Raw genomic sequence first — 25929 nt, forward strand, 5'->3', positions numbered from 1 at the left:
ATGTTCCAGATTCCATGTGATGCAGAATGGTTCAGAGTTGTTGATTTGTCACAAGCATTCTTTTCTGTGCCTCTTCATGAGGATAGTCAATTTCTCTTTTGTTTCAAATTCCTGGATCGAGTCTACTGCTGGTGTAGACTTCCTTAGGGGTACACGGAGTCACCTTCCTTTTTCAATCAGATTTTGAAAAAGAATTTGGAATCATTAGAGTTACTTTTTCAGTCGACTTTAGTACAGTACATTGATGACCTATTGATTGCATCCAGGACAAGGAACGAGTGCAAGTATGACTCGATTGCCCTGTTGAATCATTTGAGAAAGTATAGTCATGAAGTGTCACCACTGAAATTGCAATACTGTCAGAAGGTAGTGAAGTATTTGGGTCACCAAATTGAGAAGTGGTTGAAGAAAGTATCCAGGGAGAGGAATACAATGATACTGCAGATAAGTCCCCCGACCACACAGAGAGATGTCAGGATGTTCCTGGGAATGGTAGGCTATTGTCGCCAATGGATCCCAAATTTTTCTGAAATTTCAAAACCATTGCAGAAGTTGACTCATAAGGATGTCACTGATCCCATAGTGCTAGAACAGCATGAAATGAGAGCATTCACTGAGTTGAGAGAGAGTTTGTGCAGAGCTCCAGTGTTGGGTATGCCTGACTACACGAAACCTTCCACATTGTTTTGTCATGAGCGTGGTGCATGATCATTGTCTGTCTTGACTCAGGTCCATGGAGTTGCTCATCGCCCAGTAGCATATTTTTTAGCTACCTTGGACTCAGTTGGAGCAGCCTTACCAGGTTGTTTGCGTGCAGTGGCCGCAGTTGGTCAAAGTCTTTCACAGTGTGAAGGTGTGGTGATGGGATATCCCCTGACTTTAATGGTCCCTCACTCGATTGAAATTTTGCTGACAAGGACGAAAACACTATACTTGACTGGTGCTAGGTTGACTAGGTATGAGACGAGTATTTTGGGTTCCCCAAATGTGACACTGAAAAGATGTAGAGCGCTGAACCCGGCAACTTTACTTCCAAGTGATACTACTGAAAATGAAAAAGTAACTCAGTTGTGCACAAAACCGAGACCTGACATTAGAGATACTCGATTGTAAGAAAATGATCAAATTGTCTTTGTTGACGGTTGTTGTTTGAGAGACAACACGGGGAGATTGAGCGCAGGATATGCCGTGTGCACAATTACAGGTACCTTGGAAGCTTCCTGGCTTCGAGGAGTGTATTCTGGCCAGGTAGTGGAATTGGTCGCTCTCACTAGGGCGTGCTATGTTTCTGCTCGATTGAGAGTCACTACCTACAGAGATAGTCAATCCGGAATCGGAATAGTTCATGATTTTGATCAATTGTGGTCGCAGAGGGGTTTTCTGACCTCTACTGGATGTCAGTGAGAAATGGTGAGAGAATAAAAGAGTTGTTATATGCAGTTCAACTGCCAGAAGAAATTGCCGTAGGAAAATGCAGTGCACATCCAAAGTCGCAGTACTATGTGTCATTGGGGAATGGATATGCTGGTCAAGTCGCAAGGTTTTGCGCATTGAACTGTTCATCGTTCAAGGACAAGTGGGAATAGTTAGCCGAAGAAGACACAACATGTACGAGTTTTGCATTAAAAGTAATTGACACTTGGGAAGGGGTCAAATCTTTACAGAGTAATGTTGACAAAGAGGAAAAACGTTCATGGAGCAAAATGAAATGTGTTCAAAGACAGGATGAATTGTGGGTTTCAGAAGAGGGTCAGTTGGTTTTGCCAAACAGCATGTTGTCCCAAATAGAAAGGTATTATCATGGTCAGGCACACATTGGGAGGGATGCCATGGTACATCTGTTCAAAATTGATTGGTTCAACCCCAAGTTTAGACAAGCAGCTGAAGCAGTGTGCCATCGCTGTGTTATTTGTCAGCAATTAAATGCGGGGAAAGGGACAGTGGGTAATTTGAGCCACATTGGAAGAACAGGAGGTCCATTCAGCAGAATGCTGTTGGATTTCATTGATATGCCTGTGTGTGGGGATCTGAGATATGTGTTGGTGATTGTTTGAATCTTTGGTAACTGGATTGCAGCGTACCCTACATGAAGAAATGATAGTCTCGCAATAGTGAAACTGATGCTTATGGAACTGACACAGTGCTTCGGATTTCCGATCTCTTTAGAATCAGATAGGGGAACTCACTTCAATAATTAGGTGATTAAACTATTGATTGCAGCATTGAACATCAAGCAAAAGTTGCATTGTAGTTACCGCCCTGAAGCATCAGGACTAGTGGAGCAGATGAATGGTACCTTGAAGTCAAGAATTGCAAAAATGTGTGCAGCTACGAATTTGAAATGGTCCAATGCATTGCCTTTGATGTTGATGGCAATGAGAAATACACCTGACAGGAAGACAGGCTGTCACCCCATGAGATCGTCATGGGCAGATCAATGAGATTGCCAGCAGTTCCAGCCAATGTTCTTGTGAACATTACAGATGATATGGTGCTGGATTACTGCAAGGGTCTGGCTGATGTAGTTCGCTCTTTCTCTCAGCAGGTGGAGGCCACCACACTGCCACTGATCCATGACCCTGGGCACAACCTGAGGGCTGATGACTGGGTTGTTGTCCAAAAACATGTGTGAAAGACATGCTTGGAGCCTTGTTGGAAGGGACCATACCAAGTGGTCCTAACGACTACGACAGCTGTGAAGTGTGCTGGGATCCCAAACTGGATTCATGCGAGTCACACAAAGAAAGTGGCATGCCCACTGGATCATGAAGAAGCGTTGTTGAGAGTACCAACAACTGTGAGAAAAATTACAGCACCACAAAAGGAGCAAGGAAGAACTGAAGCTGAACCCGAGCTCGTTGGAGACAGTTCCATCACTCCTGTGAGAGACGAGGTTGGAGACCTCCAGGAGGGTGCTGAGGAACCTATTGTGACAGAAACAGTAGGAGAGCCTAATGTAGAGGAGGGTCTCCCAGAAACAGACGATTCAGAGAGACAAAGAGAGCAATTGCCAGACAAGTCAAAGTGATGTGACTCCTCCTGAACCAGTTGCAGGTCCATCAAGAGAAAACACCACAGAGAAAAGGATTCAAGTTCAGTCTTGAAGAGAATACTGACAGAAGGATCATTGAAAGGAGATAAGTGGCCGAAATCGCAAGTGGAGAAAAGGAAAGAGGTGGTTGTTGAACTAACAATAGAGGAAGAAGTAGACACTTCGAGAAAAGAAGCACTAAGTGAGGAGAGCTGAATGGTGATTGAAAGTTGAAAAAAAAGAGAATAGCAAGTAAAAGATACGCAGGACCTGAATGGGCATATGCAACCACAAACGAATGGCAACAAGAGTTTATGGCGGTCATTACAACATTGGTGGTAAAAGGCGCTTACCGCCGTGCAAAAGACCGCCAACACACCGCCGAGGCTGCGGAATTCCGCCACAGCTAATATGAGCCACATCTCGGAACGCGCCAAAATTCAGACACCCACACAAGTCCGCCACACCAAAGGTCAGTGATAAACTGGCGATAACAAAACCTCCACCGTCACGCCAACAGAAATATGCCCACACTATCACAACACATGAATGCACGCAGCGGTCTTTCAACTGCGGTATTCCATTGGCGGTACACACCGCTGCGATCAAAATACACACACTCTTACAAAACACTACCACATTGGACAATTCCAAATACACACACCTGATACACATACACACACCACTCCCACACACCCAATACAATATAAAACACACACCCACATCACCCACAAACCCCTACGACAAAAATTGACAACGAAGCTCAGAGAGAGACACCACCAGCAAGTACAACAGTATCCACAGGCACATAACACCATCGCCCACACAATTTCCACGCACCTCACACAACACACCACTACATATCACAACACTTATCACCACACACACCACCCCACACATCACCTACACCACCCCATGGCACCGCAAAGACACCCCAGGCTCTCGGAGGAGGAGCTCAGGGTCATGGTGGAGGAAATCGTCCGGGTAGAGCCACAGCTATTTGGATCACAGGTGCAGCACACCTCAATTGCAAGGAAGATGGAGCTATGGCGAAGAATAGTGGACAGGGTCAACGCAGTGGGACAGCACCCAGGAAATCGGGAGGACATCAGGAAAAGGTGGAACGACCTACGGGGGAAGGTGTGTTTCGTGGTCTCAAGACACCACCTGGCGGTTCAGCGGACTGGCGGCGGACCCCCACCTCCTCCCCCACAACTAACAACATGGGAGGAGCAGGTCTTGTCGATTCTGTATCCTGAGGGCCTCCCAGGAGTTGGTGGAGGAATGGACTCTGGTAAGTCAAATCTTAACTATTACATCCCCCGCCCTACCGGCATGCTATCACATACCCCCACCCTCACCCCGATCACTCCAACTCCTCACAAATGTACCAATATCACAAACCACACATCCCAACACCAAGCCCTGCAAGCAACAACAAAGCATGGACACCCATCACTAAAACATGCCCACTGCACATACCCATACACCCCCCTAAACCATCATCACACAAGCTCCCACACAGGAATGCCAGCACTGGGGTACATGGCCACCCACCCATTGCACACCATGCCACACACAGATGCAATAATCATGCCTTTCCACACCTGCAGGACCCCTACCCAACATCACCAGACAGGAGGGTCCAGACATGTCCACTCCACCCACAGCAGAGGCCCACAGTGATGACGGCACCTCTGTCCAACAGGATCTAGATGACCAGCCCGGACCATCGGGGACCTCTGGACAGTAGGTTCCCCTCACCCAGTCACAGGCCACCACAGACCTTCCCCCCTCTGGAAACACCAGCAATGGGCAATGCACCTGTGAGACTAATAGACTGGACTCTGCCATGGACACTCCTCCGCCATCACCCCTCACCATTTAACTTCCCCCTAGAATATTTTGCTTTTAAATAAACACACCTAAAGCACAAAACGATCTGGAGTCTGTCTGTGATTTCGAAATAGTGTATTTGCAATTACAGTGACAAAATGTTCTTGAAATAGTAATGTAAACATACCTATGTCACACAGCTCTAGTCCATGAGGAATCAAATCAGATGCCACACGTTGGGACCCACATCTGTGAAACCGTAAGGGAAAGTGACAACTCAGTGACCATACACTGGGTGAAAACGACAGACAGTAGAGAGGTGGTAGTGTTTGAGTACATGTAGTAGGCAGGAATGTATTCTCACCTGTGTTTCACTGGAAATATTACTGGATCACTGAGTCCCTGTTCTGCATGTCTTCTTCCTCTGCTTCATCCTCATCACTGTCCACAGGCTCCACAGCTGCCACAACCCCGCCATCTGGACCATCCTCCTGCAGAAAAGGCACCTGTCATCGCAAAGCCAAATTGTGAAGCATACAGCAGGCCACGATGATCTGGCACACCTTCTTTGGTGAGTAGAATAGGGATCCACCTGTCATGTGGAGGCACCTGAACCTGGCCTTCAGGAGGCCGAAGGTCCGTTCGATCACCCTCCTAGTTCGCCCATGGGCCTCATTGTAGCGTTCCTCTGCCCTGGTCCTGGGATTCCTCACTGGGGTCAGTAGCCATGACAGGTTGGGGTAACCAGAGTCACCTGCAAATGGCGAGGGACAACTGTTAGACACACACTAACCTGTGGGGATATCCCCAGACAACCATTCCCACTGTCTTGCTTCCAGGGGCTCACCTAATAGACACACACGGTGCCTCTGGAGTTGACCCATCACATAAGGGATGCTGCTATTCTGCAGGATGTAAGCGTCATGCACTGAGCCAGGGAATTTGGCATTCACATGGGAGATGTACTGGTCTGCCAAACACACCATCTGCACATTCATGGAATGATAAATCTTCCGGTTTCTGTACACCTGTTCACTCCTGCGGGGGGGACTAAAGCCACATGTCTCCCATCAATGGCACCTATGATGTTGGGGATATGTCCCAGGGCATAGAAGTCACCTTTCACTGTAGGCAAATCCTCCACCTGAGGGAAAACGATGTAGCTCCGCTTGTGTTTCAGCAGGGCAGACAACACTCTGGACAACACGTTGGAAAACATAGGCTGGGACATCCCTGATGCTATGGCCACTGTCGTTTGAAATGACCCACTTGCAAGGAAATGGAGTACTGACAGCACCTGCACTTGAGGGGGGATTCCTGTGGGATGGCGGATAGCTGACATCAGGTCTGGCTCCAACTGGGCACACAGTTCCAGGATTGTGGCACGATCAAGCCTGTAGGTGATGATCACATGTCTTTTCTCCATTGTCGACAGGTCCACCAGCGGTCGGTACACCGGAGGATGCCGCCATCTTCTCACATGTCCCAGCGGACGGTGCCTATGAAGGACAACAGCGACCACAGAGTCAAACAACTCAGAGGTAGGTACCCACAGTTTACCCAGAACACCAATCATACACAAAAGGTGGCCTGTATGTGTGTTGAGACTAGTCCTAGGTATGTGTGACGCAGTTGGAAATTAGGCCATGTGGGCCCTGAAATGGCGGCTGCCTGACCTCTAAAGTAGGACAATGGGATGTGAGGCAACTGCGCTGGCAATGTACACCGTCGCGGTAGGCGGTCGGAGACCGCGCCGCAATGCTGCATTGGTTAACATTGAACCCTATGGGTCCCAGGAGCCAATGACGAGGTACGCCGGCGGTGATGGTACGCACCGTCGCGGCCGTGACCGCCATTTTCTATCTGTTGAATCACTCGATACCTGATCTTCGACAGGAGAGGACCTACACTGCAAGTGCTGCTGTGACCTCAGTCTGGAAGAGACAATGGCTCGTGCGTCTGGGGAAAGGGCCCCAGCCTTCACATCGGAGGAGTTGGAGAAGCTCGCTGATGGGGTCCTTCCCCCAGTACACGCTACTCTACGGTCCTCCAGACAAACAGGTAAGTACACAGGGAGCATGTTGTATGGGCTATGCCTGTGTGGAGAGGGCTGGATGTAAGAAGGAAGGGGGCAGAGTTCTGCATGCATGAAAGACGGTGGGTGCATGTGCCACATGGCAAGGGTAGGGATGGGGGCCACTCACTTTGACGGTGCAGTTGGTAATGACTTCTCTTCTTCCCCTGTACAATTCATGTAGGTCAGCGACCACCAGAAGAAAGATATTTGGGGTGCCATCGGCAAGGACGTCCGGACCCTGGGGGTCTACCACAGACGGAGCACCCACTGCCAGAACAGATGGGAGGACATTCACCGCTGGAGCAAGAAAACGGCGGAGGCTCAGCTGGGGATGGCCTCCCAACGTGGGAGGGGTGCCCGTCAAACCATGACCCCCCTGATGTTCAGGATACTGGCGGTGGCCTACCCGGAGTTGGATGGGCGCTTGAGGGCATCACAGCAGACACAAGGGGGTGAGTACACTCTCATTCAGCTGACTTTGCGTGCAGTGGAGTTGTCTGGGTGGGGGAGGAGGGCTGTGGGTTTCCCTAGGCCAGGGCGAGTTCCGTAGGCCCTCCGTAAGGCATGGCCCTGTGGCCCCCCCACCCCACCTCTGTAGAGTGCCAAGTACAGCTATTCATTCCCCTGTGTCATCTATGTGTGCAGATGTTGTCCATAGCCTTGTAGGCCATTTCCCAGGAATTGCACTGTAAAGCCCAAGGGCGCGGCGTAGTGCAGGGGGCTTCTGTGTCTGTCTTGTCCGCCAACGGTAGTGGTAATCCATGCACTCAACATGTCTTTATTCTGTTCCCCCCCTTTTTGTGGTTTCCCTGTACTTGTGTGCATTAGCATCATCAGGCGGAGGAGCAGTGGCACCGGAGCACAAGGGAACTGCATCCCACATGGCCATGGAGGGCCACACTACGGACTCTGAATTCACCAGTGGGACGGAGGGCGAGGGGAGCTCCACAGAGGGGACAGGAGCTGACACCAGCGACACGGACTCGTCCTCTGATGGGAGCTCCCTTGTGGTGGCGGCAACATCTGTGCCCCGCATCTAAAGGTACAGCCGCCACCCCCCCCACCAGCACCGCCCTCCCAGCAGCCCCTCAGCCTTCGCCCCGTGCCCGCTCACCCAGGAGGGTGGGCATCACCTTCGCCCCAGGCACCTCAGGCCCTGCCTCAGTCACCACTGCTGCCCTCAGTGAGGAGGCCATTGACCTCCTCAGGTCACTCACTGTTGGGCAGTCTACCATTTTGAATGCCATCCAGGGTGTAGAAAGGCAGTTGCAACAAACTAATGCATTCCTGGAGGGCATTCATTCTGGTCAGGCGGCCCTTCACCGAGCCTTTCAAACTCTGGCCTCAGCACTGATGGCAGCCATTGTCCCTGTGTCTAGCCTCCCCCCTCCAACTTCCTCCACAAAGGACCCAATCCCCTGTACCTCTGCCTATCCCAAGCACACCATCAGACCAGCCTGCACACACCTCACCACACAAGGGAAGCTCAGGCAAACATAAGCACCACACATCCCACAGGCACTCACGCAAGCATCACACACATGCAGACACACCAACATCCACTGCCTCCACTGTGACCCCCTCCTCATCGTCTCTCTCCTCCCTCCCAGTCTCGTCTACACACACACCTGCATGCACTACCTCTTCAGCCACTACGTCCCTCACCAGCACACCCACCACCACTCCCGCTCACGTGCGGTCACCACCCCCATTACCATTCACACATCCCCTGTGTCCTCTCCCAGTGTGTCTGTGATGCCCCCTCCCAAGATACACAAATGCAGCCACACACCCACCCAACAGCCATCCACCTCACGACAGACTCCAGCGCATGCACCTGCACCCAAAGTCACCAAACGTACACCTCCTACTACCACCACCTCTTCCTCCACTCCCAAACCCCCTCCAGCTACCCGTCCCAGTGTGTCCAAAATACTTTTCATGTCCAGCCTTGACCTTTTTCCCACACCTCCCCCACCCCGTCCATCTCATAGGTCCCGAACTAGCACCTCAGCCACAACATCTCCGGGACCAGTGGTGCCTGTAGTCACAGGTATGTGGAGTGCACCGGCCACCAGGACAGCCAGTGTGGCACGGAGCCACGGCACAGCCAGTACCCCCCCCGTGAAGCATCAGAAGTTGGCCAGTGCCCGGCAGGAGAGGGGGAAGACTCCAGCCACCAAAGCCGCTCCCAGGGGTCCCGGTGGGAGTGTGGACTCAGCTGTGACACCTCCAAAGGTCTACAAGAAATCCAGCAAGTCTGGGAAGAGCAGCACGGTGGAGAAGACCGCCATCATCCCCGCTGCCCAGGAGGGCCCCGCCAGCCCCATCCCAGCTGCCCAGGAGGCCACCACTAGCCCCAGCCCAGCTGCCCAGGAGGCCACCGCTGGCCCCATCCCAGCTTCCCAGGAGGCCACCACCAACCCCATCCCAGCTGCCCAGGAGGGCCCCACCAGCCCCATCCCAGCTTCCCAGGAGGCCACTGCCAGCACAAGCCCAGCTGCCCAGTAGGGCCCCGCCAGCCCCATCCCAGCTGCCCAGGAGGACACCGCCAGCCCCAGCCCAGTTGGGCCATTAAGGACCGCCAGCACAAGCCCTGCTGGGCCATGAAGGACTGCCAGCACAAGCCTCGCTGGGCCATGAAGGACTGTCAGCACAAGCCCCGCTGGGCCATGAAGGACCGCCAGCACAAGCCCCGCTGGGCCATGAAGGACCGCCAGCACAAGCCCCGCTGGGCCATGAAGGACCGCCAACTCAAGCACCACTGGGCCATGAAGGACTCCCAGGACAAGTCCCGCTGGGCCATGAAGGACCGCCAGCACAAGTCCCGCTGGGCCATGAAGGACTGCCAACTCAAGCACCGCTGGGCCATGAAGGACCGCCAGCACAAGCCCCGCTGGGCCATGAAGAACCGCCAGCACAAGCCCCGCTGGGCCATGAAGGACCGCCAACTCAAGCACCGCTGAACAGGGCACCGCCAAATCAAACACCGCTGAACAGGGCGCCGCTAACTCAAGCACTGCTGAACAGGGCACTGCCAACTCAAGCACCGCTGAACAGGGCACCGCCAACTCAAGCGTCACTGAACAGGGCACCGTCAAATCAAGCACCGCTAGCCCATGAGCGGCAGGGGCACTGACGCAACTGGGACCGTCATGGGGTGAGTGATGCACTCTGAGCACCAGTCCCCCTCCAGAACCAGTGGAGACATCCATCCACTACCTCTGTCCTTCACAGGATGAAGCACTCTGGGCACCAGTCCCCCTCAAGAACCAGTGGAGACATGCATCCACTACCTCTGTCCTTAACAGGATGAAGCACTCTGGGCACCAGTCCCCCTCCAGAACCAGTGGAGACTGTTATCAACTTTAGAGACTGTGGCTTTGCACTCCCCAGGATGGAACAGTGGGCAAAGCACCCACTGTAGAGACGTGAGAGTCTGTGGCTTTGCACTCCCTAGGATGAAACAGTGGGCAAAGCACCCACTGTAGAGACTTGAGAGACTGTGGCTTTGCATTCCCCAAGATTGAACAGTGGGCAAACCACCCACTGTAGAGACCTGAGAGACTGTGGCTTTGCACTCCCCAGGATGGAAGAGTGGGCAACCCACCCACTGTAGAGACTTGAGAGATTGTGGCTTTGCACTGCCCAGGATGGAACAGTGGGCAAAGCACCCACTGTAGAGACTTGAGAGACTGTAGCTCTGCACTCCCTCTGCACTCCCCAGGATTGAACAGTGGGCAAACCACCCACTGTAGAGACCTGAGAGACTGTGGCTTTGCACTCCCCAGGATGGAACAGTGGGCAACCCACCCACTGTAGAGACTTGAGAGACTGTGGCTTTTCACTCCCCAGGATGGAACAGTGGGCAAAGCACCCACTGTAGAGACTTGAGAGACTGTGGCTTTGCACTCCCCAGGATTGAACAGTGGGCAAACCACCCACTGTAGAGACTTGAGAGACTGTGGCTTTGCCCTCCCCAGGAATGAACAGTGGGCATGGAGCCCCCTCGTGGATCTGGGGTCGTGCACTCATCCGGCTGAGATGCCCCCCTTCCCTTCCCCCTGAGGTGCCTGTTGTATTTCTATCTGATGCCCCTGCAGTGTTCTCTCTGTTTTGATCTGGTATCGAGTGTGGGCCTCGCCCATGCATTTTGGGCCAGTGGTCCACGGACTATAAATGGTGCAATACCTGGACTTGTATTATTGGTGTATATATTTGTTTATAGTGTATATATATTTTATAGTACTGTATTTGAATAGATTACAATGGTCACAATCATTTCCTTTGGTCTTTGCATTCTTCCGGGGGGTTTGGAGGGTGTAACTATGATGTATAGATATGTATTAGTGTGTGTGTTGTAGTGGGTGAGGGAGGGGCTGTTGGGTGTGTGTGTCCCTGTTTTTTCCCTCCCCCCTCCCCTATGTCATGGGTGCAGTACTCACCGTGGTCTTCGCCGCCGGCGTTCGTGCTCCTGGTACAGGAGCAGGAAGACTATCGCAGGTAGGATTTGGAGTTCCGGGTCCATGGTGTCCTCGTTCCTCATGGGGTGTGTAGAGGTGAGAGTTTTCCCTTCGAAATTCCTGTTTCCGCCGTGTTTTTATCCGCAGTAAATCCGCCCTGGAAAAGGTGACGGATTGGCCTGTCATAATACTGTGGGCGGTACATTGTCTTCCGCCTGTCTGTTGGCGGTGACTGCCGCACTGTTTGTTTGTACCGCCGTGGCGGTCGGAGTATTAAAGTGGCTGTCTTTGTTGGCGGTTTCCGCCACGGTCGTGATTCCAAATTTTTTACCGCCGCTTTAACACCGACCGCCAGGGTTGTAATGACCACCTACGTCTTTTTGTTTTGATAGGGAAGTTCCAAGTCAATATTTTGAGGTGACCTGAAGAATATCAAGGAGCTGAACTGTTGAAATAAACTAAGAAAAAAGATTTTGAGAAAGAGACTTTTGAACAAACTGGAAAAGACATTTGATAACCTGTTTTGACTTTTGAAACCTGATTTGAGAAAGCTGCTAACTGATTTTGACAAGGAAGAAGTGTTCCTGGAAGTGAAACAGAACTGCTGAAAGAACTATCTATTTTTGATTCTTGCTGCAACTTTTCTAAGTTACTTCTGCTTTCTGATTCTTTACAGATCATGGCTGATGTAGATAAGCAGGTTAGAGATGCTAGGCGCTGTAAAAATATGAGCATTGGTTTGGCAATTGTGTGTGGAATATTGTTTATAGTATTGATTGTGGAAATGTCTGTTCTTGACGCGAAAGGAGCTAACCCTACTTTTGCTTTTGAGACTACTACACTAACGGTTGTGGGGAGGTTTAAGTTAGATGAGAAGTATTTGCATGATTATCCTAATGCGCAAAGACAACTTTCTTCTTATGTTTTTTATCGCTTGATGAGTGAGTAAGTTGAGACGATGGATCCAAAGGATTGTCTTGTGTGTACACAGATTCCTTCATCAGGTGAGGAAGGAGTCACCTATCATAGTCTTCCACTAATTTACGGAATAAGTTGCAGTCTGTTACTAACAAGAGTTTATAACCAGGAGTATATTCAGTATTTTTACTCCAATCACGATGTTGTGTCCTTGTTTGTTCCTATCATTAGGTATTTGAGTAGAATAGCGAAGGATAATGACATAGTATTAGTTAGAGGACTCTTTAAACATACTTTAACATTTGGCACAGTTTATGCGCACAAAAATAACCTGACATGCTTGCTTACACCTTTGGAGAAGAGCTTCTTAGATCATACTGATAACAGGAGAAAGGCGCTGAAGGAGAAATTAGAAAAAGGTTTAGAGAAGAGAACTTACAAGAATGATTATGTTTACACTACAATTAAGACGCAAGGGAAATTAGCTTTAGACGCATTTCATGTAGGGAAGCTTTGTATATATAGGCCGCAATTGCGCACTGACACTTTATTTGTGGGTACGAGTGAATGTAGGCATGTGTTTCTGTTTCAGAGTAAATGGACATTTATGTTGAATGGGCAAGACCCTGCGATTCCAGGGATATATTACATTTGTGGACTTAATGCTTATTACCGTCTTCCAAGAGGATGGTATGGGACATGTTATTTGGGGATAGTTTTACCAAAGATTTACCAGATGGAGGATTTGAAAAAGTTTCCAAAAGTGACTGAATTACATCATAAGAGACAGAAGAGGGAGAAATCTTCTGTGATAGTGAGAGATATATTTGGTGCGGTGATTCCTTCAGTGGGAGTCATCCTGAATTCGATCAAGATTCAAAAATTGTCTACTATTGTGGATAACATGCTGAGAAATTTCTCAGGGGCTATCCTGATAGATACTGAATTAGCTGCAGATAGAGCTATGACTCTTCAAAATCATCTTGCTTTAGATATTCTTTTAACGAAGGATGGCGGAGTCTGTAAAATGATTAACTCTAGGCATTGTTGCTCTTATATCCCTAACAATAGTAAAGAGATAAGAGACTTACTTACTAATCTGACTAATGAAAGTATTGATTTGAAGGAATTAAAAGAACCAGGTGTTTGGGAAAAGGTTGGTAAGTGATTTCCTTCAGTGAGAAATTGGCTTAGTATCATTTGGAATGGGGTACTATTGAAAATAATACAGGGGATATTAATTGGTGTGGGTTGTTTATTAGGAATATGGGGATTATGCAAATTATGCAAGAGAATTAAATTGAACAGGTCTATGAATAATCAGAGGAGGGAAGAAAAGAAAAGGGAAAGAATGTCCAGGGAAATTCAAGGAGATGCCAACATTTTGAAGAACTAGTATTATACATTTGTGGGTTGGAATTAGTGTGATGCCACATTTAGTCACTAGAGGAAGGATTGCTGAAGCAGATGTCTTAATTAGAAATTATTAATGAGTGTTTAAGTATTTTTAATAATGACTTATGTAGAAAATGAATAACGTAGGGAAAAATAATGCACATGTTTGAAAATGTAACCTTGAAGAATGGCCACTAGTGTTCACGAAATGAACTAAATAATTATTAATACTTAGGAAATATTGCACATGTATTAGATCAATGTAATAATATGTCATATTAAGGGTTATGAAGTATGTTCTTGCTCATTAATTGTAGGCCTTAACTTAGCGAGTGTCTTCTTAGCATTAAATAGAAAATGCAGACAGAGTGAACTAACTGTGAAATGTTCATTGTTTTAATAAAATGCTTAGCAGAAGCTTTCCATGAGAACCAACTAACAGGAGACAGTGTCCTTAAAATTGTAATAAGCTATGTGTAATGTGTGCAAGAGGTTCTTTCCCAGGACGTGAACAATGAAGACACTGACTGGAGAGGAAGACGCAACAAATTCTATACCTGACAAGCCGGAAGATGAGGACATCGAAAAGCGGACCAACCAATGTTGTGTGAAGAAAGAAATATTAGAATTCATAGATTTGGTATAGGAAAATTATTGGGTAGGGTAATAACATTTGATTAATTGATTCGGTAGAGTAATAACGTATGGTTAATTGACCAGTAGGGAATTAGGGGATAGTTTGGGTGCATTTGATATAACAACGTTACAAAGGGAAAAGATTGCAGACCAGATGATGAGACTAGAGAGAGATTTTAGGGAATTACTGCGATAATTAGAGAAAAAGAGATTTGAGATTCTGACATTGGGCTCATACTCTCTGATTGAGAGCCTGATGTTCTGCTGATCGACTGATGACCTGAGGATGAAGACTGATTCTGCTTGCTGACCCATACCGTTGATAGGTAGACATGACAATGTGACTGGATTTCATTTTAATGCCTTTTCTTTCTAGGTACCAACTGCGCTGTCTTAATAGTTTTTTTAGTTAGATGTTTTTCTAAAAATTGTTCTGAGTTGTTTTGTATGAAGCCCCACATGCTGATGCTAATCTGGGTTAGTTGAGGCCATTCATATGAAGACTGACAAATTGCAGGGACAAATGTTTGATGAACTATCTTGCTGAACTTTATGTATCATATATCGCTATTGTAGCTGACTTTGCTATTGGTCTGTACCGTTGTGATTCAAGCCTTGATTAGATTGCGTTTCTTTCGTCGCTTTGGTCAACCAGTATTGTTTTTATATGTGTTTCATTTGATATTTAGATCAATCTACATGACTTTAGCATTGTTAATATAAAGGAAATAAACTCACTAAACTTAACTAAAGGTGTGATTATTCATGGCTGAAAAGTCATGGTGCATGACAATTACTGACTCCATTGATTAATGATAGACTAATGATTATTGATTATTGTGTATTGATTATTGTTCCTGTTCTGGAACTATGGTAAGAACATCTTAAACGAGTCAAAAGGTTCATCGACCCATACGCATCCCCTTGTAAGTTTACTTATTAAGGACCGACGCGCTAACAGAACCTATGGCTATAATTACCGTTCCACAACGTGACTGTAAATGTGTTCCATTTGTAGGAAACAATTGGTTTTCTGGTGAAAGGTTTAGCTGCCACATGATAAAATATTGCACAGATCCACGAATTTATCATCTAGTGCAATATAAGGCAAATTTTGGTTTAATTTAACAAATAGATACTCTGACATTGCTGCCAGCTTCTTGTGGAAATTATGCTTTTTTCACAGTAACCCTTTGGGGTCTTTTTATTATAAAATTAGCCCTGGGAGGGCAACAGACAGGTGTGCTCACTTTTTATGCACCCAAGCCCAATAGTACAGGAAAGTCCTCAGATCTTTGCACAGCCCCTTGTGCAAGACAGCTCACACTGGCGCTAAATGTGTGCCAGCACGACCTCAATGGAGCATTCCAACATTTGCAGAGGTCATTGCCCAATTCAAATGAGGGAACACTTTTCCACTGAGCCTCTGCCATATTATAGATGCAGACGCAGAGGCCAAGAAGCCAGCAGGAGGTGTGCTGACTGTGTGTCACATTGAGATGGTGCACAGTCCGTGGGTGCCAATCCACCCATTGGAGACACTCCTTGAATAGATGGAAAAAGTGAAACGAGTTCACAGGTACATCAAATCCCCTTGTAGGTGGGTGCAGTTAAGCATTGCATCTGTCTAAAGCGGATCTCAGCTACCCTTCCGAAGTGAGGCCAGGTTACCGCCTGCACTGTGAATTACAGATGAGCGGCTTCTAACATTCTGCCTTTCACTAATGCACTGTTCTCAGGACAGGTGCATAGTGACATATACTATATGAGTATTGATAACCAAGTTGAACTGATTGTTGGATTAGAAGATATAACAATTGTTTTGATCTTGTCACTTATCTTCTTATCTTGAAATCATCTATTATGCTGCTCATAAAGTTTTCTCATTTTCTAATTGTTTAGAATTCCAGGATACCATTTGATCCGTGCACTTCATGCAAGCCAATAATCACGGTGAGAAGGGATGTTATATGCTTTAGTAATTTAATGCTAAATGTTAACCAGCACATCTGTGGTCTTATGTCATAGTTTTTTAGAGATAAAAGACTCAGGCATGATTGGCCTTTACATAGTTGAGCACATAAGTCTGCTGAAAAACTGGTCAATCTCGGGAAATGTGTTCCAGCGATCTGCTCCATGGATGTTTTTGTTACTGGTCCATATAATTGTTTTAATCCAGTTTTGAGCCTTGTCGACGGCCAAAATAAAGCGGGTGAATAATTGCATGATCTTATTAAAGAAGGAACGAGATGCATCATTTTTAACAGATTGAACAAGAATGGAGCATGTGATAACTCTTGAGACTGATATGCTTTTTTTCCCTTCCGTCTAGAACCCCCTTTGTTGTGCTACCAAAAACAATCTATTTGAAGGGTGATGCAAACAGAAGTGGTGAGCAGGTATCAGTGAAAATTCCACACAGTGAAGGCGTAAAGCTTCATCAGGTTTGAGCATCTTCACTCAAAAAGCACAGCATGGAAGAGTTAGAACTCATAAACAGTGCGCCTAGCATAAACACAATGTTTAACTACGTTATTTACATATAATGTCTACATAAAAGCTGAATTTGCATATGTTTATGGTGGTAAAATATTCCTCCAACGCCAAACACTAATGGAGAGATTAGCGTTTATCCCAAAAGGGACGGATATCGCTTTTAAAAACAGTAATTACCAGCCTCATTTGAAATACAAGTTCTGTGGGCAATACATGGTGCTGAAGTTTTTCAGCAAGAGTATGTGTGAAAATTCTGCAAATGAGGGAAAACAGCAGTGGCAGCTGCCACTGAATGTAGGTGGTGGGGTTGTAAAAATAATAATAATAAATTTAAAAAAACACCTGCTCCTTGGAGAGATGCCTTCTTCTCTCCTTTGTCATCATCCTCTCCCTTTGCCTGTTTCAGTGCTCACACAGGCAGTGAAGACCTGTGCACTTTCTCCTCCCAGTTGTGCAATACAGTTGATTGGAGAAATACAAAGTGTGAATGTCTGTTTGGCCGGCCCAACACAGCTGGCCAAACAGACATGCGCACTTATGGTGCACATATCCCTCCTTCGCCACCCCTTCTCTGGCCCCTTCCAGCCCAGCCCTGCCCCTCAACCTGGCTCACAGGAAAAAGAAATTGATAACAACATAGCGTTATTACCATTATATTCTTCCTTGTGCTGAATGCAGTGGCGCAACGCTCCTCTACCTTAGAGGAGGAGCGGCCCCTGTAAAACAGGTTGGTATTGGCACGGAAACTCAGATTCCTACGTGGTATTTCCCAAAACCATGAAATCCGGAGTATTTCCAACCTACCAGAAATACCGATGCCCGTGGTGTGGGCAACTCCTGCGGTGGGGTAATGGGCTGTTTTAGTGCCAACTCATAATTGTGCCCTCTTTCCTCTGCCTTGCCCCGTCAGAGTGTCTGTATTTCATATTTCTGTGCTTTGAACGTTTTTCTCTCATGTGAACATAGCTTCTTTAGGAGACTGAAAACTGACATTCTGGTTAACTAAACTTATTTTCAGAAACATCTCAAACAAGTCAAAAAGCATTTTGTGGCCACTGAAATGCATTAGGAAAGAGACATTGGGGCAGATTAATAAACGATGCAAGAGTACATAAAAGATGACTGCAGTAGAATATTTTTGGATGTTCATATATAACTTTGGATTCTACCCCAAAACATCAAAAATGGAAATACAATTGGAGTGTTCAGTCATTAATCGTATATAATTTTTACAAATAGAAAGGAATGTGACCTATTTGCACTTATTAATAGCGAGTTAGACGTTTCGAAGCCGATCCACAAAGGCATGTATGAGCACGTACAAAATCTTCTTGTAGTACTCCTTCCCTTCCTCATTAATGCTTTTGCGAGTCGGACTTAATTAATGTAATTGTTTCAGAAACTTGGTACAAGATAGCCATTCAAAGTGATCTATCTCATGAGTATACCTGCCTTATTTGGGACAACTTCGAAGTATTTGGCCATAAATGATGTTCTATCTCTGTACAGGTGAAACTAGACGAGTCAGATAAAGGACAGGTATTTGTGTTCGACTTTTCCATATTAAGCCAATTTGAAATTTCATATGTTATAATGGCATTGTTTCTGTATTACCTTGTATCGCATTCAAAAACATGATTATTCTCTCCTAAATACGTTTTATAACTAGTCACTATCTTTCCTCTTTCAACAAAGATAGTCAAAAAGTCAGGGCTGGTCCAAAAAGACTCCACTTAGAGAGATAACCTGATTTTCGAAGGCACTGACACAGGGGTAAAAACAATGCTGTTACCTTGAAATAAACTACATAGCCCCATCAATAAAGACAGGCAACAAATATTAAGAATCAGCTTACATCCTTGAGGGTGATGATGTTCGGATGCTGTCCATACCGCAGCAGGATTTCAATTTCCTCCGATGGGTCCCTTTTGCTCCGGTCGATAATCTGTAACAAAAGAAGAACAAGAAAGTAAATTGGCTTGCCAGACAGGAGAAGAGTTGTGAACTACCATTACAATAACCTTTATAAATCATTATAGCGAATGGAAGGAAGAAAGAAGCAGATTTTTCTCATCAGGTCTCTCTGAAGCTGGCACATTCGAACCCTTGCGAGTCCTGCATGCGAGCAGCGATCAGATCCCTTGGCAGTCAATCAGTAGTTGTAATGGCACTGTAACACCTAAGGTTTAAATGGCAGTAGCACACTTTGTGCTCACCAATCTGATTCTATTTAGGATGTCACCAGCAATTCTCCTCGGTAATCCCCTGAAGTCACTCAAGACACTTATGTAAGAGGGGGGGTCCATGCATTCAGAAGCACACAGCTTTACTGTAATATTTCAGCAATCTCTTTTATAAGTGGCAAGGAGTATTTTACTCTTTTAGTGAGGGTTAGGAGTTAGAGTAGGTTCTGATGAATTGCTACTAGATCCTTGTGACTTTTTAAGGCGAGAAACATGTTGACCATTCATTCTGTAGTGTAGGAAATACCCACACACAGTTTCTCCATGTTAGAAATTGGGTCTTTGGTTGGCAGTCAGGTTACCCCCTGTCCAAGCAAGGACCTCACTCTAGTCAGGGTAAAATAGAATCACCCTCAGCTAACCCCCACTCACCCCTTTGTTAGCTTGGCACGAGCAGGTAGGCTTAACTTCACAGTGCTAGGTGTAAAGTATTTGTACCAGCACACACAGTAATTCAATGAAAACACTACAAAATGACACAACACAGGTTTAGAAAAATAGAGAATATTTATCTAAACTAACAAGACCAAAACGACAAAAATCCACTATACACAAGTCAAGTTATCAATTAAAACCAAAAAGAGACTTCATGTGATTTTAAACACAACACTAACACTGTTAACGTGGAAATGTACCTGGCCGCATCAAAAATAACCCTGCACGGGCGAGTGTGCATCAAAAGAGGCTTGTGATGCGTCAATATCATTCACGAGTGAGACCTTGCGTCGTTTCTCCTTCGGTCGGGTCGGCGTGCATCATTTCTTCTCTCAGCAGGAGAGTGATGCGTCAATCTGAACAGCACCCTCAGGTCTAGGGAGGCCTTGCGTCATTTTTACATGCCCAGCCATGTTTGCATCAGAAATCCTGCTGCACGATGATTCGAAAACTACGCAGCATTGGTTGCGATCTCACCAGCCTCTGGCAGCGAAGCTGCACGACGTTTCTCTAGCTGCGTGTGTCTATCTTCCAGCCGCGCTGCAAGCGAGCGTTGATTTCAGCCACAAAGCTGTCAGCGTGTCAATTTTTCAGCCGCATCTCGGAGTTGCGTTGATCTTTTCCCCACACGGCGGTCTGTGCGTGGATTTCTTACTCTTGTTCTGTCAGTTTCTCCTTTCAGGGTCCCAGGAACTGGATGGGTACCACTTGGCAGGGTAGGAGCCTCAGCAGAGGCTCAAGGTGCTGGCAGAGAGAAGTCTTTGCTGTCCCTGAGACTTCAACAACAGGAGGAAAGCTCTAATTCAAGCCCTTGGAGAGTTCCTCAGAAGAAGGAAGGGACCCAAAGTCCAGTCTTTGTCCTCTTGCACACGCAAAAGCAGCAACTGCAGGATAGCTCCACAAAGCACAGTCACAGGCAGGGCAGTTCTTCTTCTTCAGCTCTTCAGCTCTTCTCCAGGCAGAGGTTCCTCTTGGTTCCAGAAGTGATCTAAAGTCTGTGGTTATGGGTGCCCTTCTTATACCCATTTTGCTCTGTAAAGTAGGCTTACTTCAAAGCAAAGTCTCTCTTGTTTGTGAAATCCTGCCTTGCCCAGGCCAGGCAACAGACACACACCAGGGGGTTGGAGAATGCATTGTGTGAGGGCAGACACAGCCCTTTCAGGTGTGAGTGACCACACCTCCCCTCCCTTCTAGCACAGGTGGCTCATCAGGATATGAAGGCTACACCCCAGCTCCCTTTGTGTCACTCTCTAGAGAGAGGTGCAAACAGCCCAACTGTCAAACTAACCCAGACAGGGAATCCACAACCAGGCAGACTCACAGAATGGTTTAAGCAAGAAAATTCTCACTTTCTAAAAGTGGCATTTTCAAACACACAATCTCAAAATCAACTTTACTGAAAAATGTATTTTTAAATTGTGAGCTCAGAGACCCCAAACTCCAAGCCTATCCACTCCCAAAGGGAATCTACACTTTAATCATATTTAAAGGTAGCCCCCATGTTAACCTATGAGAGGGATAAGCCTTGCAACAGTGAAAACCGAATTTAGCAGTATTTCATTGTTAGGACATATAAAACACATTAGTATATGTCCTACCTTAAACATACACTGCACCCTGCCCATGGAGCTACCTAGGGCCTACCTAAGGGGAGTCTAACATGTAAGAAAAGGAAAGGTTTAGGCCTGGCAAGTGGGTACACTTGCCAAGTCGAATTGGCAGTTTAAAACTGCACACACAGACACTGCAGTGGCAGGTCTGAGCCATGTTTACAGCGCTACTAATGTGGGTGGCACAACCAGTGCTGCAGGCCCATTAGTAGCATTTGATTTACAGGCCCTTGGCACCTCTAGTGCACTGTACTAGGGACTTACCAGTAAATCAAATATGCCAATCATGGATGAACCAATTACATACACATTTTGTATAGGAACACTTACACTTTAGCACTGGATAGCAGTGGTAAAGTGCCCAGAGTAACAAAAACAGCAAAAACAGAGTCCAGCACACATCAACAACCTGGGAAACAGAGGCAAAAAGTTAAGGGAGACCACACCAAGGATGAAAAGTCTAACACTCCAGATATACACCTTTAATTGGACCACTAGGTACACACTTACCCATCTCATAGGGAACTAGATCATTATACTCTGTGGTTTTCCCTTCTTTTGTTTTTAATCTTGGCATAGGTGTCAGGTCAGAGTGAAGATAGTTTCCTTGGGCACCTATAGCAAATATTAACGTTTGTTTCTTCCAGGCCCTCACACATACACTCACCACTGGCAATTTTCCTGCAGAGATCTCTGACAAAGAGCCCTCTAGCAGGGCCCGTCAGGCATTGCAGTGTCAGCATGATGAGGAGCATTGCCCAATGATGAAGCATGTCACCTAATGGTGAGTGAGGGCTATTGTTCCTAATAAGCTAACTATAGCAGGGACTAAAAATACCCCTACCCCAATAGATAGAGCTGAGCCTTTCTCTCTTGGAATAGTGCATCTTAGTTTAGGTATAACTCTACCAATACCTACAACTGAAGAAAATGTACACTGCTCTTGTCACTCATGTGTGATACCAAAACACTTCCCACTGAGGCTTTAAAGCAATTTTAACACTCTTACAAGCAATACCCACAGTTTTGCATGCTACCCATCTCTTCTAATGTGCTTCAGCTCCTCATTAAGCCTAGTGCAAAGACATTACAACACTATTATACTGGAATACAGGCTCAATACATTTGTGTTGGAGCAAATTTAGTACACAATACCCCAACTCGTGTGTGCATTCAGATATTCAAGGATCTGTGCCACACATGTGTTTATAATCATCAGCGTGCAATTTCGAATGTTTAATCCTTAAAGCCACATTGCTGCTAGCTTTTGATTAGCATCTGCTAAATATGGCAAATGCCATAAGGAAATATATGTTTTTTTGCAAGACAGTTACAATAAACTGAGCAACAAGTTAGTTGTTAGTGCTTGTATAGGGAAAATAAGATAATATGTTCATATAGGGATTTTCTTTTAAATAGTATCTAGGTACTTGGAGATATGGTGGTGGTTGGTGGAAGGAGGTGGAATAATAATTCATAATAGAGGGGTGTGCCTTGAGAGGCTATGGAGTAGGGTGCAATACGTGGTGCTCCTACTGGTGAACAACCCCAAGTCGATAATCCTGCCTTAATTGTCTGATGAACTCCTTGGTTGGGCAATGTGTGAACCCTTGGTGTGGTGGTGTACCCGGCAGGGATGCATTGATATCGTCCCCAAGCCTCCGGGGACCTATGGTGGTGAGTCTGCATCAGAGCCTTGCGGGCTCAAAACGGTTGCCGGAGCGCCCTGTAACAGTGGCAGTCCGTGCGAAGTCTGGGGCACAGAAGCTGCGGAAAGCCACATGATGAGCGGTGGGCCCGGGGGCTCAGGCGCTGAGTGCCCCCCTGTTCTGTGGAGCATGTAGAGGGAGCTGTGAACTGAGATCGGGAGAGGACTCACCAGTGAGCATGAGGGCCTATAGTACAGTGGTGGCAATGCGGCTGATTGTTGGGAGGGCCTGGCACTGCTGAGGACATCAGGAGAGACTGGCTGACCACTTCCAGTAAGCCAGAGGAAGCTGAAGCTTGTATGAACTGATACTGCCCCTACCCTGGTGAGGTCAAGGTGTGCTCTGAGTGGCGGCAGAGGTGATTGCCCTTGAGACTCTAACAGTGAGCACTGGGGCTGGGCTGGCTGTGTTTGAGAGTGTGTGGCCCCACCCCTCCTCTGCTGACCCCCCACAGTGCCCCACCCCTTGAGCCCAGAGCAAAGGAGGAGAACCTTGGCCTGGGTTCCTCCAGAGAAGAAGGATTAGACACTTGTCGGATTAGGAGACAGGGTTGCTGCAGTTGGAAAATGAGTATGTTGCCTCCCTGATGCCCCTGCTGAACTGCAGTCTCGCGCAAAGAATACCATAATGCAGTGCACCAGGAGATAAAAATTTCATACTTGGACAAACAGAAAAGGACATATAAGCCAGGCACAAAGCGGGGGAAACTGCTGACTTGGTTGGGGAGCAGGGAGAGTGAAGAGCTGCACATTAGAGAATTTAGGATGGAGAATGATGACACAGTGACTGGCAGCAGCAACATAGCAGAGGCATTTGCGGATTACATGACAGACTTCTACGACACCAGACTGCTTGTGCCGTGGGTGGAGGTGAGGCAATTTGTGCGGTATTGCCCAATGAGGAAACTGAACTCTACTAGCGGATGGAATTGGAAGCAGATCTTTCAATGGAGGAGGTTACACAGGCAATTACACAAACATAGTCAGGTATTTCTCCTGGCCTAGATGAGCTTCCAGTGGAGATCTTCCAAAAGATATCTAGGAATGTTGCTGCCCCCCCTACATGTGATGTATAAAGAGGCGCATCAATTTGGGGATCCACTAACAAATATCCGCACAGTAACCACTGTCCTCATCCCCAAGGAAGGGAAGTGCCGGGACAGATGTGATTCCTACAGGCCAATATCTCTGCTAAATGCAGATGCCAAGGTCCTGGCGAAGGTGTTAGCAAATAGTCTGCAAAAATAGACAGCACTGATCCACCAGGACCAAACGAGATTTATGCCACACAGGTCAACCAGGCCGAGCCTTAGGCAACTTCACACCTGCCTGGCCCCTGCCGAGATGGGAGCAAACCCATGGGTTAGTCTCTCCCTAGATGTCAGTAAGGCATTTGATTCCATTGTGTTGCCATTCCTGTTTGAATTATTGAGCAAGATGGGGTTTGGACCCCAGTATACCAGGTTGGTGTGGCTACTCTAAAATGAGCGGTGAGCTAGGGTGAACCTCAATTATTGGTTCACCTGAGAATTAAAAATTTTGGAGAGACGTGCTGGGCTGCCCTCTATCGCTGAAGCTTTTCGCACTGGCGGTGGAGGTGCTGTCAGAATGGGTGCACGTTGATTGACTAGAGGTACAGGCTGGGAAGAAATTATATTGCTCTATCCAGACGATGTACTGTTGTATCATGTGAACTCAGCCCAGTCCCTCACCACATTGTGGGACATCTTCCATAATTATTGAAGATATTCTGGATTTGCGATCAGTTGGTGTAAGTCTCTGCTGTTTCCAGTGGCTGGCTGGATGTCAGATAGGCAGCTGCCACTGCTGCCTAGAGTGAAGCCTCCTAGTTTCAAGTGTCATTAGCACCTCTAAGACCCTGGTTGGTCACTCCTGTTTTAGCTTGGTTTTACTTTTCATGTTCTATTCACATTTTATTCATTTTAGTAAGGCTGCTTTTCAGCGATGGCTTTTAATCATTTTATCAGTTGTCTTTTATTCTAGGAAAGCTAGGGACACACTGCTTGTTTCGTTAGCCTTTACATAACATATAAATTATAATCAGTAGTTTCTCAGAGTCTATGGATTGTGGTAGACAAGATGTTACCTTGTGTTGCCCATTCAGGAGACAGCTTCTACCACCTAGACATAGCATTGCATCAGCGCTACATTTCCATTGAGGTTTGGTTTCTTATATAAATAGTGCACTGACCCAAGGAGGGTAGAGGGCATTTCGGCCACGATGATCCTGGGATGCACGCTGTGCAATCTGCAACTTAGCTGGCACTAATCTGCCAGCTTCCAGAGATGATTACCATCTGCACTACAGGCTAATTCCTGATACACTCTTTACAGGTAAGGGGTTGGGGCTAATCCCTTCAATTGTGCCAGGCAGAAGTTTACAACCACTATGCTCTCAGAGTAGAAAAGGGTTATGTAGGAACCTTTAGAACATCCAGCGAGGGAGTGTCAGCAGTGCTTAATTTGTGGAAGAGTAAGTGCCAGGGCCCCTCTCTTGAGGCTACTGGAGCCTGCACCACTCGTCCCTGTTAGCTCTGCCAATGACAGTATCAACATAGCTACTAACCACCACACTGCTACATTTTGAGAATTCTGACTTTTCTAGGCCACCCAAAGATATAAGAAAAGTGTGAGCAGCAGTTAGTCTTCATTTTCAGTGCATATTGACTTATTAAATACTGTTGTGGTGCTCCTCTCAAAGTTGGGAAGACAGCAACACCATGTGGTTGATTCTCACTAGAGCTGGTGCTTTCAATTAGTGTAGTGAATTCTAGTTTGTTTTAATGGGATAACAGGAGTTAGCTTAGCCATTGGCTTGCGGACTTGTGCCCCGTCACCTAGTGACTTTTAATCTACTTAGCTTGCTCTGTCTTAGCCCATTTAATTATTTCATTATTCTAAGATGTCTGCCTTGTTTATAGTTAGGCCACTTGTCATGATTTGCATAATCAGTGCCACCGCGTTCAAGTGACGAAGACAAACAAACTCTAGGTGTTCACATTTAGGGCCTTTCCCTCTTCATGCTTTCGAGGGAATTGTTTACATTAATTGCCGCCCCAA

The 25929-nt window shown here is 46.7% G+C and overlaps 1 protein-coding gene across 1 annotated transcript in view; it reads right to left on the bottom strand.

Moving 5' to 3' along the window:
* The window catches only part of RPS6KA2 (ribosomal protein S6 kinase A2), a 1517835-nt gene that overhangs the window by 205570 nt on the left and 1286336 nt on the right, over positions 1-25929 (bottom strand). The window contains exon 15 of the mRNA XM_069234488.1: positions 18708-18797. Coding sequence (XP_069090589.1) covers positions 18708-18797 — 90 coding nt within the window. The remainder of the gene's footprint in view (positions 1-18707; positions 18798-25929) is intronic.

This window comes from Pleurodeles waltl, chromosome 5, assembly GCF_031143425.1.
Source record: "Pleurodeles waltl isolate 20211129_DDA chromosome 5, aPleWal1.hap1.20221129, whole genome shotgun sequence".
Taxonomy (NCBI): domain Eukaryota; kingdom Metazoa; phylum Chordata; class Amphibia; order Caudata; family Salamandridae; genus Pleurodeles; species Pleurodeles waltl.